General features: G+C 42.0%; 1 protein-coding gene across 1 annotated transcript; it reads left to right on the top strand.

Annotated features, from left to right (window-relative positions):
* Positions 1 to 5,208: 5,208 nt before the first annotated feature.
* Positions 5,209 to 6,174, top strand: LOC145389929 (zinc finger MYM-type protein 1-like). Its single transcript, XM_080265041.1, has one exon. The coding sequence runs from the start codon at positions 5,209 to 5,211 to the stop codon at positions 6,172 to 6,174; it is 966 nt and encodes a 321-aa protein (XP_080121167.1).
* The last annotated feature ends 7,544 nt before the right edge of the window (positions 6,175 to 13,718 follow it).

Here is a 13,718-nt window from a genome sequence, read left to right as displayed (position 1 = left end):
AACAAATTTAACAGACAATGGAGAAAGTTGCCTTCATGAGGTGGCAGTCTCCTTGGATATGGCTACTAGTCATATCAGTGTGCTAAAGCAATACACTTTACAGGTACAGGAGGCTTGCTTTCATGTGTCTCCTTGGTTACTAGTCCTGCAGGTGGTAGGTGACTGTGATCATCCACTCACTTGATATACAGTGCAACCTCTTAAATTCGAAGTTCTTGTGTCCTTTTGATACTTTTGAAAAATTTGAACTTTTAATAAAGCATTTCTGTGGCTGTCTTAATTCTCATGGTTTAGACATGCTTTTGACACAAGCTTTGTTGTCTGGGCTAACTAGCTGGCTTCAGGCATCCTATTTTCCATTGTTAACACTACCATTTATCTCATCTCTTAACTCAAGGATCAGTACAATAATCGCTACTAACCATGAAGTGTTTTTCACATTTCCTTTCCTCATCTTGTGTATGTCCCCTTGTTCTAAAACACTTTGTAGTTCTATTCATATTTAACATCAATCAGTAAGTTGCAAGGGACAGTAATTATGCATTCATTTATTTACGTAAAAACTACAGTACTGAACATGAATATTTACATCTTTCAGCAACCACCATCCACTCCTTGATGTAGCACTGCCCACTATCTCCATTACTTTTGTTTCTGTCCTCCTCTCTCCCTATTTCTCACATCTTTCCTGTCAATTTTTATTACTCCTTCCTTTTCAGGTGGCTTTACATTGAGTAACATGCCTAATGGTTTCCTGTAAGCCAGAAAACCATTTACAATGCTGGGTGGTAACCATATAACCAACCCATACGTGATGCTACACTTCACATATTGTGCACTGATTACACAGTTTATTTTATGACATTTTATGATACGTACAATTACTGCCAGTCTGCATTACTATAATCTTGCAGAAATATTGCAATCTCAGTGATGAAATACTTAAGTACATGTGTGTGTGTGAAAAAAAATGGACGATGATGGTGGTGGTTTATATCTGCTCAAAAATAGATTGCACAGTGGTTTAACACTGATGCAAATGATCTATTAGAATTACACTAAGACTGCTGCCTACCAACAATCAGGCTTCAGTCAAAAGTGAATAAAATCAGTTGACGTCTGACAAGTGGTGTTGCATGGTGTTGTGTGATAAAGGAATATTTACCATAATTCCACTCTAAATCTTAAAAAACCTTATCACACTGCTTTGTAATGTCATACACTGTCAGGTTTAACACCACCGCTATCTTTGACAACACCTGCAATGAGTTATTTACTCTAGTTTCAGTTGGTACAGCACTGAGAACTGTCAAATTTGTCATACATGGTAGTTTCCATCACCAATCATTTCACAACACACACACTAAGTACTTGTGGCTGCATTCTTATACTGCATCATTTTGGTTCCCAGCACTGCACTAATTGGTAAAGCCAGGACACCCGTTTGAAGCCACAATTATGGTCAAATTTGGATATGATAAAACTGACTCAAATAGGAAAGAGCTTACCCAAGAGGAGGAAAGGAAATTATTATTATTATGGGTGACCACACACTTTATGGTGAGGTCATCAGTACCAGATGGGTGTAGCTGGGTATTTTTTTTTTTACTAGTCTCTGGTTATTTCTGAGCTAAGTTTGGGAAATAAAAATGACATTTTTCATAAATTATGGAAATTGAACTTTAGAGGTTCGGAAACTTTTTAGGTTGCACTGTAGTACTACCTATTCTTCCTTCAACTTTATCATTCTGTTTGTCCTCACTCCCTACTTCTCCCTTTCCTTCCTGTCACTTTTTCTCTTCTTTCCACTTCATGTGGTTCTACACCAGGTGACAGGCCTAATGGTTTCCTGCAGCCCAGGAAACCATTTACAATGTTGGGTGGTAACCATATCACCAAATAATGGGGTGATGTGGGGCCTGCTATGGTGCTCACGTTAACTGGATTATGCAAATGCAGCATCCATCCAGGAACCAAACCTCCACACTATTCAACGCACCTTGCCGTTGCAGGGCTCTGTCTGCCACAGGGGAACACTGATTCACTAAATGAGGTGGCAAGGCTGTTGCTTGCCTGTGGTTGATGGGTCTGCTTGGCCAGGCAGACTGGGGTTGATCAACAACGTACTTCAATTCACAATGCCATCAAACAAAACATGCCCCAATGCCCTCCCATATCCTCCAAGGATGGTGGAGTACACGAGTCTCCTTGGTTACTAGTCTAATACCTCCCTATCATCCTATAAAGGAAAATGGTGGACTACAGGATAAGGGCCAATGCAGCCAGCAGACCAACATGTTCCTGTTCAGATAAGCCTGGCACAAAATACATCACTTCAGCACTACCATATAAACCAGCCAGGGAACACAATGACAATTACTTGGATTTAACGTACATGAAAACAGCACTTCTTCATGACTAGCATAAACGAGGACTTTCTGTACACACAACTACAGTTCTTTCACTTAAACTTGGCCAAGACATATCCTTTGACAGCTGACTTAACTTAGTTCAGTAGCAAAGACACAATCACTGGCTCTACAACCTTTCCACCACACTGCATGACTAAGATCACTAATTTTGATCTAATACAGTATAGCTAAACACGATTCAAAGATGGTAATTTTAGGTCGTTGAAACCTTTCCACAGCACTTCTTCGTGACTAGCAAGGTATTTTAAGGCCAAGTTAAAGCAAAATGATTGAGATGCAGTTTTAACACATTACCAATAGCATATCCTTCTACCCAGCTGGCTTCTTTACCCAGCTGGCTTCATCTTGCCATCTTGATATCTTCATAGATCTTGTTGGACACCATCTGTTTCCTGCAAATACAACAACACATTAGCTATGTTTTTATCTACACCAACACCCACTGACCTAACCTACAACACCCACTAACCTACTCTACACCTACACCCACTGACCTAATCACACACACACACACACACACACACACACACACACACACCTAACCTTCAAACACCAGCCAACTGGATTACCTAAACTCAAGATCACAAGTTTAAATTCTGTACCTAAACAACAAGAGCCTATCTGCACAGACTGCAGTCAATATTTAAGTTTCTCTTTCAAACTCAGAATGTGAAACTTGTATTAAAATGCCTCCTTATGGCCAAAACTGACAACTGTTTAATAATCAGCTGATGCAACAGCTGACCTATCAAATCAAATCAAAATTTCAAGCTGAGCAACTTTGTATTTCATAAGCCACTACAATGCTTCCTTAAAGTCAACCTGAAATGCACCCAATAGTCAGCTTAGGCAATGGCTGACATGATAAACCAACAAAAGTTCTGGCTGAGCAGCTTTGCAGGCACGTGCAGAGGGGGGGGCGGAGGGGGCTTGAGCCCCTGCCCCTTTGAACCTTGATGCCCAAAGTGCCCTTTTGTCAGAGTTTTTGTGTGTGAAAATCCGTCTGTGCAGCCCAAAATAATAATAAAAAAATAATAATTTAGATCTACCTTGGTCGACCTCGATCACGTGATCCACAATGTGCCCTGCCCTCAGTTGTAGTGATTCGCAATTTTGCATTGCCATTTTCTTGTCTTTTTTCTCGTTGTTTGACGTTTGTCTTTTAGCTGGTATCCGGTTGGGTTGAAAGAGAGAGAGAGAGAAAAAAAAAACAAGGAACACCAGTTACACCACAGCCACACATTTTAGCCTGCCGTAATCGTACGTGTCCTGGTCGCGTCACAGTGTGACGCGTCCAGGACACGTCACGGGAGTGTTTAGCTGCTAATCAAAGCTGCTGGAGAGGGCCGCGGGTGACAGTGATAGTGCAGATCCGAGGGGGTAAACAAACATCTTGTCTGCCGACTCTGCCGCCGGTGAGTACGTTTTGCATTTGCAGTGGTATTCGTTTGTGCATGGATGGTGTATTCTTACAAGATGCAGTGAATTACTATTAAACGGTCTCTGGTAATAAAGGGCAGATTTTGAATGGATTAAATTTGTGGCTATACAGTACAATGTTTGAAGAGGTATGAAATGTCTCCCTGTCCCAGTGTGTTTGTGTGTGTACAGTGTTTTATATGCATCAGATTGTAGTTTAACGATCGCATATGCGGCATTTCATTGTGCAGAGTCTGAGAGATGCCTCGTAAGGAGAGGAGGTTAAAACAAAAACAAAAGGAGCTGTGTGAGGCCGCGAAAGGCAGTGGATCACTTACCAGCTGGATGACAGAGAAAAGAAAAGGTAAGAATAACAGTTACTTGTACCAGCTAGCTATTTACATTGCAGAGTCACAGACTACTACACCCTCCATCTGCCTCACTACACCCTCCATCTGCCCCACTACACCCTCCATCTGCCCCACTGCACCCTCCATCCTGCCTCACTACACCCTCCATCCTGCCTCACTACACACAGTTTCAATGTTGTTCTCAATAACAATACCAATCAATAATTATCCCACCATTCACGATAGACAATGTAACAGCAGATTGTACCTTGTTTCTAGATGGACTGGGAGCGAGTCATGACGAATCAGATGAGAGAATGGAAGGAGAGAAAGAAGAGAAAGAAGAAGACACTGTGCATCAGAGAAATGAAAGCTTGCTGGAAACAGAGAGCCAGGAGGAGACAGAGGCTGGAGGAAGGCCTGGAAGGGTGTCAGAGGTTATTGAGCCCACACAGAATGTTGAGGTAGAGGAAACAGCTATCCAGGAGAAAGATGTTGGAGTGAGAGAGGCAGAGCCTGAATTACAGATTACACAAACTGTGGAGGTAGAGGGAGCAGCAAGCTAGGAGGAGGCAGATACCAGAGGGAGGCAAACATTCTCACACCTGCTTGAACTTACCCACCCAAATGATCCTGCCCATGTCCAACAACATAACATCAAATGTGATGATTCCTTCATTCAGTTTTGCAACAGTACCGGACCCTGTCAACCAGTACTCTCATCCTTTCCAAAAAATGAAAAAGGGCGGTCATTTCAAAAGAAATGGTATAAGAACAACACATGGCTAGAGTACTCCCCAAGTCTTGACGCAATGTTTTGTTTCAGCTGCCGTCTTTTTTTGAGTGAAGAAAAATACACAAGCCGGAAAACATGGAAATCAGAAGGAGTTAATCAGTGGAGAAAGGCTCTTGATAGAATTAAAGATCACAGTGCCTCAGAATCACACATGTGTAGTATGGTGAGGTGGAACAATTCAAAAAAGAGATCACTGGAGGCAGCTTTCGAAATGGGTGACCGTGCATCACAAGCTGCTAAAGACAGGGAAAGAGAAAAAAACAGAGAAATCTTGTCCCGTTTACTAGCCACCACACTTTACCTGGCAAGACAGGGCATGCCTTTCAGAGGAGACGATGAGAACCCGTCAAGCCATAATCGAGGTAATTTCATAGAGTTGGTAGAGTTATTTGGTAAATATGACAGTATAATTAAATTGCACTTAGAATCGGTAAAACAGAAGCAAGGACCTGCTAAAAGACCTCTTGTCTCACTCCACTCCAACAGAAGTCAGAATGATATGATTAGAGCTTTGGCCATATCAGTAAAAAGAGTGATCCAGAAAGAAATCCAAGAGAGCAAAATCTTTTCAATTCTCATGGATGAAACCACAGATGCTGCACACACTGAACAGGTTTCTTTTGTCATTAGGTATGTGCATAACATGAATATCAATGAGCGCTTTCTTCAGGTGTGTAACATTCATAACACAAGGGGAGATTCTCTTGAAAACTTAGTGATAGCTCTACTTGAAGAAAATAATCTGAAGTTGGAAAACATCCGGGGTCAAGGTTACGATGGTGCTGCAAACATGAGCGGACGCTTTAACGGACTTCAGTCAAGAATCCTTAAAAGAAATCCAAAGGCATTGTACGTACACTGCCAGGCACACTGCCTTAATCTGGTGTTAGTTGAAAGTGCAAAGTCGAACATCTGTTTTGTCAGCTTCTTTAACTTAGTTGAGAAACTTTATGCTTTTGTGGCCAACTCATCCAAACGACACTCTGCATTTATTGAAATGCAGAAGACGATGTACCCTGAACGGCGTCCACTGGAGCTAAAGAAGCTGTCAGACACGCAGTGGGCCTGCAGAGAAACAGCCCTTTGCACTCTGAGGAAGGTCCTCCCAGCTGTCATGCAGTTTCTTGAGGAAATGACACAGCAAGACCCCCTGACTCTTCAGCAGGTGATGCAATGATTCTACTCAAGAGCATCAACTTTGAATTCTTCCTGTGTTTGGAAATCACCTGTCCAATCTTCCAGGTAACTGCGATGGCTTCTAATGCTTTGCAGCAGAAAGACATGGACCTGGGTGCAGCATACAAAGTTGTTAATGGAGTTTTACAGGGACTGGCGAACAGCAGAACAGAGGAGGAGTTTGATAATATGTATAAACAGGCTACAGAGAAGGCTGCATCAGTGGGCCTGGACCCTCCAACTGAGATTCCTGGTCAAGCTAGGAGGAGGAAAATGCCAGCTAAGTACAAGTTCACTGCCACAACAGCTACTGTTGATCACACTTTCCCTACTTTGCAAGACTACTATCGTGTTAAAGTGTATTACATTTTTGTGGACACAATGACACATGAGCTTCGGAGACGCTTTAAAGGAGAAGATAACTCCACTTGGGAAATCCTAAATGCTTTCCACAGCCTGACAGTTCCAGAGAACTGAAAAACAGCAAATCCTCCAACAGAAGCACTGCAAGCTGTGAAGAAACTCTGTCAGTTCTATAACATTGAAGTAGACAAATTGCAGACAGAACTTAAGGTCTTCCATGCATCATACTCATGCCCCTCACCCATCAGTGTGACATCTATTCTTACAGTGGTCAAAGAAAACAATGCACATGTGGTTTTCCCTAACTTGACTGAGCTGTTGAAGACCTACGGCACCCTTCCGGTGTCTACAGCTACTGTGGAACGTTCTTTCTCAAAACTGAAGCTGGTGAAAACAAAACTTCGCACCCTTTGCACAGAGGAGAGGTTGTCGGAGCTTCTTTTACTTGCGATTGAAAAGGATATTCCAGTCAACCTTAGTGAAGTCACTGATATTTTTAAGAGCATGGGCAACAGGAAGTTGCTGTTGTAACTGCAAAAGAAGATGCCACTGTGATGTGTAAACACACACACACACACACACACACACACACACACACACACCTTAGTGACCTCTAATCTCTATTCTTTCTCTCATTAATCAGTTACATTTAGTTACATTAATAACATTATAAAATAATTATGAATACATCATTCATGTCTATGATGACTGTTAATAAATGCAGGATGGATTATGAAACAATAAACATTTAAGATTTCAGAAATATGAATTTTTATTATTACTGGCCTCTGTCTACTAATTTATACATGAGTAATTTGAGTATGAACAATGATGTGGTATGTTGTGATTCCATGTTATCTTTATGAATATGGGTTGCTACAATTCAACCGGTTATAGTCAGGTATGCTTTTGCATCCTTTCTCAAATTCATGCTCCATGTGCCCCTTTTTAACTTTTGAGCCCCTGCCCCTCCAACGGTCTCTGCACGGCCCTGCAGCTTTGTATTTCATAAAATCACTCAAAGCTCTCCAAGAGCAGATATTTACACTTTCGTTGGAGAGGAAAAAAAAAGTACCACTTCTAGACCTGTTAGCTTTGCCACAGATGAACAGACCCATTAATATTCCAAAGCACATCTGGCTGGACCACCTTAACCCACTACACCACCAGGCACCTACAGTAAACACAGCAGCACAACCACCTGACACAAAGCATCAGCCAACACCACCTTAACCCACTACACCACCAGGCACCTACAGTAAACACAGCAGCACAACCACCTGACACATTCAAAGCATCAGCCAACACCACCTTAACCCACTACACCACCAGGCACCTACAGTAAACACAGCAGCACAACCACCTGACATTCAAAGCATCAGCCAACACCACCTTAACCCACTACACCACCAGGCACCTACAGTAAACACAGCACCACAACCACCTGACACATTCAAAGCATCAGACACCACCACCTTAACCCACTGAACGACTTAGACGATGGCCAGATTTAGAAAAATGGCAGAAACTGTAACCACTGCTAATACACCTAAAGATAATTCACCATACTCCCTGAGTGCTTTATCCATCTACATATATCTATTTATCTATATCTACTGAAGTAATTCTGGAGACTATTTCAAAGTCTGCATTACATGAGGAAGCTACTACAGTTCAAAAAAATCTTCCCAAACAAGAAATGAACAAAGTAAGGGAACCATTCAGTGCAAGATGCCTGGCCACTGCATTTAAGAGCATGTCACAGTAGGAAGCACCAATGAACCAGCACCAGGGAACCAGCACCAAGTCACACTGGCTACATGGCACCAAGACTGGCATGGAAGCAGCTTTGGCCATGAAACAGTTTGGTGTTAATGCACAAGGAGGAAGGCAGGATAGGGAGGAAGGAAGGATAGGGAGGATAGGGAGGAAGGGGAGGATAGGGAGGAAGGAAGGATGGGGTAGTGTTAATGGCAGGGCCTTAAACTATCCATGGCATAATACCTAATGTCTAGCCTGATAGTAGGGGGGAAATGTAGGGCCAAATGAATTATGGAACTATCAAGAAAAGGTGGACCAGTAGAGAGAGGACAGGAAGGGGAGAGAAAGGAGATACAGTCACTGGTAAAAGGAAAAGAAGTCACAGGCAGAAGGAGAAAGTCACAGGCAGAAGGAGAAAGACACAGGCAGAAGGAGAAAGTCACAGGCAGAAGGAGAAAGACACAGGCAGGAGGAGAAAGACACAGGCAGAAGGAGAAAGACACAGGCAGAAGGAGAAAGACACAGGCAGGAGGAGAAAGACACAGGCTGAAGGAGAAAGACACAGGCAGAAGGAGAAAGACACAGGCAGGAGGAGAAAGACACAGGCAGAAGGAGAAAGACACAGGCAGAAGGAGAAAGACACAGGCAGAAGGAGAAAGACACAGGCAGAAGGAGAAAGACACAGGCAGAAGGAGAAAGATGCAGGCAGAAGGAGAAAGACACAGGCAGGAGGAGAAAGACACAGGCATTTTGTAAAAAAAAATGTCAGATTAATTCAAACTTACACAGTACTTCCAATTCCCTGACTCCCCCAACATCTCTTCCTTAGTGATATATTTTTGGTTTTATTCTTGCTACTACTTGGCAATTTTTACAACTCAGGGGCTGGTACTCTTGAAGCACCTCCCCTAACACCTCTTCCTTGTTGATTTATTGTTTTATTCTTGCCACCACCAGGCATTTTAAAACTCAGGGAGGACTTACAGCTCTGATGGGGTTAATAAGGCTACATCTTCAGTTAAAAAAATACAGGATTAATAGACTCTGGAAATATTGCTATTGTATCATTTATATAGACTCTGGAAATATTGCTATCGTATCGTTTATACAGACTCTGGAAATACAGCTATCGTATCGTTTATATAGACTCTGGAAATACAGCTATCGTATCATTTATATAGACTCTGGAAATATTGCTATCGTATCGTTTATATAGACTCTGGTTCTTTGAAAGCAGTGATAAGAAACAGGGAAGTGAGCATGGAAGTGAGAAAGTTACTACATGACAGTATTGTGATACCAACTCTAACGTACGGAAGTGAAGCTTGGACGTTGTTGGAAGGACACAAGTCAAGAGTGAGAGCGGTGGAAATGAGTTATTTAAGAGGAGCCTGTGGAGTCACGTGGAGAGACAGGCTGACGAATGAGGATATAAAGGAGCGTTGTGGTGTGGATGCGGATGTGATAGGAAGCGTTATGAGGAACACACTGACGTGGTTTGGCCATGTGGAGAGGATGGAGGGTGAAAGACTGACGAAGAGAGTGTATGTGAGTGAGGTGGAGGGGGGAAGAGGGAGGGGGAGGCCGAGGATGAGATGGAGGGATGGGGTGGAGAGGTATTTGAGAGAGGGGGGTGTGAGTTGGGAGCAGGGCAGTGAAATGGCGGGGGACAGGGCGACTTGGAGGCGATTTGTTTGTGGCCACCCCAAACGGGATTGAGGCGTCTGGCAATAGATAGATAGAAATACAGCTATCGTATCGTTTATATAGACTCTGGAAATACAGCTATCGTATCGTTTATATAGACTCTGGAAATACAGCTATCGTATCGTTTATACAGACTCTGGAAATACAGCTATCATATCATTTATATAGACTCTGGAAATATTGCTATCGTATCGTTTATATAGACTCTGGAAATACAGCTATCGTATCGTTTATATAGACTCTGGAAATACAGCTATCGTATCGTTTATATACACTCTGGAAATACAGGTATCGTATCATTTATATAGACTCTGGAAATATTGCTATCTTATCATTTATACAGACTCTGGAAATATTGCTCTCGTATCATTTATATAGACTGGAAATACAGCTATCGTATCGTTTATATAGACTCTGGAAATATTGCTATCGTATAGTTTATAGAGAGACTGGAAATACACCTATTGTATCGTTTATATAGACTGGAAATACAGCTACCGTATTATTTATATAGACGAAATACAGCTATCGTATCATTTATATACACTGGAAATACAGCTATCATATCGTTTATATAGACTCTGGAAATACAGCTATCGTATCGTTTATATAGACTGGAAATATTGCTCTTGTATCGTTTATATAGACTCTGGAAATATTGCTCTCGTATCATTTATATAGACTCTGGAAATACTGCTATCATATCGTTTATAAAGGCTCCAACATGCTTGAATGCGTCGGCTTTCATAACTTAATAGCAGCTCTCCACACTGCTCAATCTCTGGCAGCCTCCCTATTCAGTCCTAGCCCTGAGGTCACACCCTATGGCCTCTTCCCAGGTCTTTACAGCCTCTCACCCCTACCCTCAACCTTGCCACTTATCACCTTCCGCACCCAACTGTTACTCTCCATTAAAAATAAAATCAAGGCATTTGAGAGAAGAACAAGTACCAATGGAACTTAGAAATCTTAATATAAGACAAGGCTTTACTATCACACCACTGATTTCCCTAGATAAATAGCTAAGGAAGAGGTGTTAGGGAGCTTCCTTTTGAATGCAGGGGTCTCCAACTGACTTAAGTTTAACCCCTAAAATAAATCATTACAGAAGAGATGTCAGGGAGCTTCCTGTTGTGTGTTAATTCACTCCTGCCACAGCCAATGGTTTTATCCAGCTCTGGGGATATTTTATTTACTGATGGGGTAATAATGGCCATCTGTCTTCTGTTGCAAGTCTCCAAAGACTTAAAACTATATGGAAAAGTTAAGAATGAAACCTAAGGCACAAGGGGTGGCAGTGATCATTTCCTGGGATATGGTTGTTAGCACTGCCAATTTAACTGCAGCACACTTACTGCAAATAATTCCACTTAGCAAAATTGAGTTTTTAATGTTCTGCATGATTCTTGCAACTTTAGCTTCCTCAGCTATTTAAGCACAAGTTGCAGTGCATTTTGACTAACACCTACTGAGGCCAGTTCTGCAACCAACTGGCAATTAACAAAAGCAGCACCACAGCAAGATTTATAGAAAACTATACGTTATGTATGAAACACTCCACTGGCCCATCAATGGTTATTTCAACAGACTGGCACCTAAGTGAATATGTATAACATATTTACATATACTCATCTTGTAGTATCCAGCCAAGTTGCTCCCCTTCATCACTGGTGGTGGTGGTGGTGGTGGTGGTGGTGATGGTGGTTGATGTCTACCACCAGACACCCACCACAGCAGGGGTGGCCTCCTCTGCCATCGAGCTGCCCTCGTCATACTGCCCTAAAGTACAAACATGCTTTACAACTCCACCCTTGAACTACAATGCCAGTGCTACCTCAACCATCAACACTAGTTAAATCTTAGGCTGAAGAACATACTGAAGGCTGTATCAAACCAGCCATTTCAAGGAGTCTATCAGTTAATATTCTTGCCATACACATATGTACCTATCTCTCAGGAGGAGGATGGTGGACTGCAGAAGGGGAATTTTAGCATGAAGTCTCCTAGATTCATATCCAGATAAGCATGAACCCACAACTGAGTTAAGGGCTCTAGTAAGTAAGTTTCTCAGTGAAATATGTTAACACCCAAATATGCCTAGTAACCAATGCATTTATTCCTATACAGTATAATGCTACTTCCCTATTCAAGTTAGGTAAATGCAAACAGCAAACTAGCTAGGAACAATCATCATTTTCCTTCATCCTGATCTTTTCCACCTAATGCTGGAGTGAGGAAGGGTGCAGAAAGGAAGGACAGGGAAAGAAATAATAGAGGAAGCACTTACATTTATACCTCAACATTTTTACCTGCCTAATGGAGCGGGAAACGGGAACTTATTTCCTTCATTCATTCATTTATAAAAACTCCAAGATGCTTCCATACATCAGCCTTGATCACCTAATGGCAGTTCTCCATGCTGCTTGATCTCTAGCAGCTTCTCTGTCCAGCCATTTATCCCTGAGGACACTGACTTCATACCAGGTCTTTCAGTCTGCCTCTCACCTTTACCCTCCATGCCCACACCTCTCACCCTCCGCACCCAAATGTCATCCCCCATCCTCTCCACATGCCCAAACCATCTCACTCTACCCCTCCTAATCACAACACCACTACACTCCAGTCCCATCCTTCTTCCCAAACCATCTCAGTCTACCCCCTTCACATCACAACACCAATACACTCCAGCCCCATCCTGCCTCCCAAAACCATCTTAATCAACCCCTTAACTCTACCCTCAACACTCACACCTCTCCCCCGCTGCAGCCAGTTGCCATCCTTCATTCTCTCCACATGCCCAATGCAATGGACAGTAAATTTCTATGACTGCACCTCTGTAGATATATACTTTACCAATGCCTTCACCCACACTGGATAAAACTTAGGTCATAATGTACCAACTGTTCCCTAATCTTTCTTGCATAGTCTACTGTATAGTCTGTAAACTGCTCTAACACCTGTATCTAAATGACTTGTTAATTATGCTAAAGAAGGGCTATGGCAGAGGTCGGCAACCTGCGGCTCAGAAGCCGCACGCGGCTCTTAGGACACTTTTGTGGCTCCAGGAGCTTCATAAATAACCATTTATTCTTTCAGAACAAAGGCATCATATTACACATGCAAGGCAACATTAGATTTTTCATTCAGCTTTGATAAGATCTATACTATAAGCAGATCAAACAATATCACCGTAATGTTTTGTTTAGATTTAGAATACTGCAGATTTCGGTTTATGAGAATTTTCTGTATTGCGGCTCCAAGAATACTACATTTTTATGAAACAAAAGATCTATACTACAAGTAGATCAAATAGTATCACCGTAATGTTTTGTTTAGAATACTGCAGATTTCAGTTTCAGAATTTTTTGTATTGCAGCTCCAAGAGTACTACATTTTTATGAAACTTTAAAACAAATGGCTCTTGTAGCTTTAAGGGTTGCTGACCTCTGGCCTATGGGAAAGGTGTACAGGCAAGGTAATGTCAATCTGGCATTAAGCTGTATCCCTCCACAAAAGGACAAAAAGCTATACCAATTTATGGGCTAAAATCGGTGCTTCCATCTCACTTAGATTTCTTAACCAAGGAAAAAATAATCTTGCCACTTAGCTATATTGTAGTCTGTCCTTCACCTGATGGAACTTGCCCATTCTCACAAATTTAGTAATTGATTACAATTTCATTAATTTAATAGTTATGGAGGAAGAAATGAGTCT

The sequence above is a fragment of the Coenobita brevimanus genome, unplaced genomic scaffold (genome assembly GCF_032717465.1).
Source record: "Coenobita brevimanus isolate Jiangsu-jjx unplaced genomic scaffold, ASM3271746v2 jjx.HiC_scaffold_2621, whole genome shotgun sequence".
NCBI classification, from domain to species: domain Eukaryota; kingdom Metazoa; phylum Arthropoda; class Malacostraca; order Decapoda; family Coenobitidae; genus Coenobita; species Coenobita brevimanus.
The sequence above is the reverse complement of the archived record's forward strand: the minus strand, read 5'-3'. Positions and strand labels throughout refer to the sequence as shown.

Bases quoted from the DNA above. Each gene is read 5' to 3' on its own strand.
- LOC145389929 (XM_080265041.1), top strand. From the start codon at position 5,209: ATGGGTGACCGTGCATCACAAGCTGCTAAAGACAGGGAAAGAGAAAAA.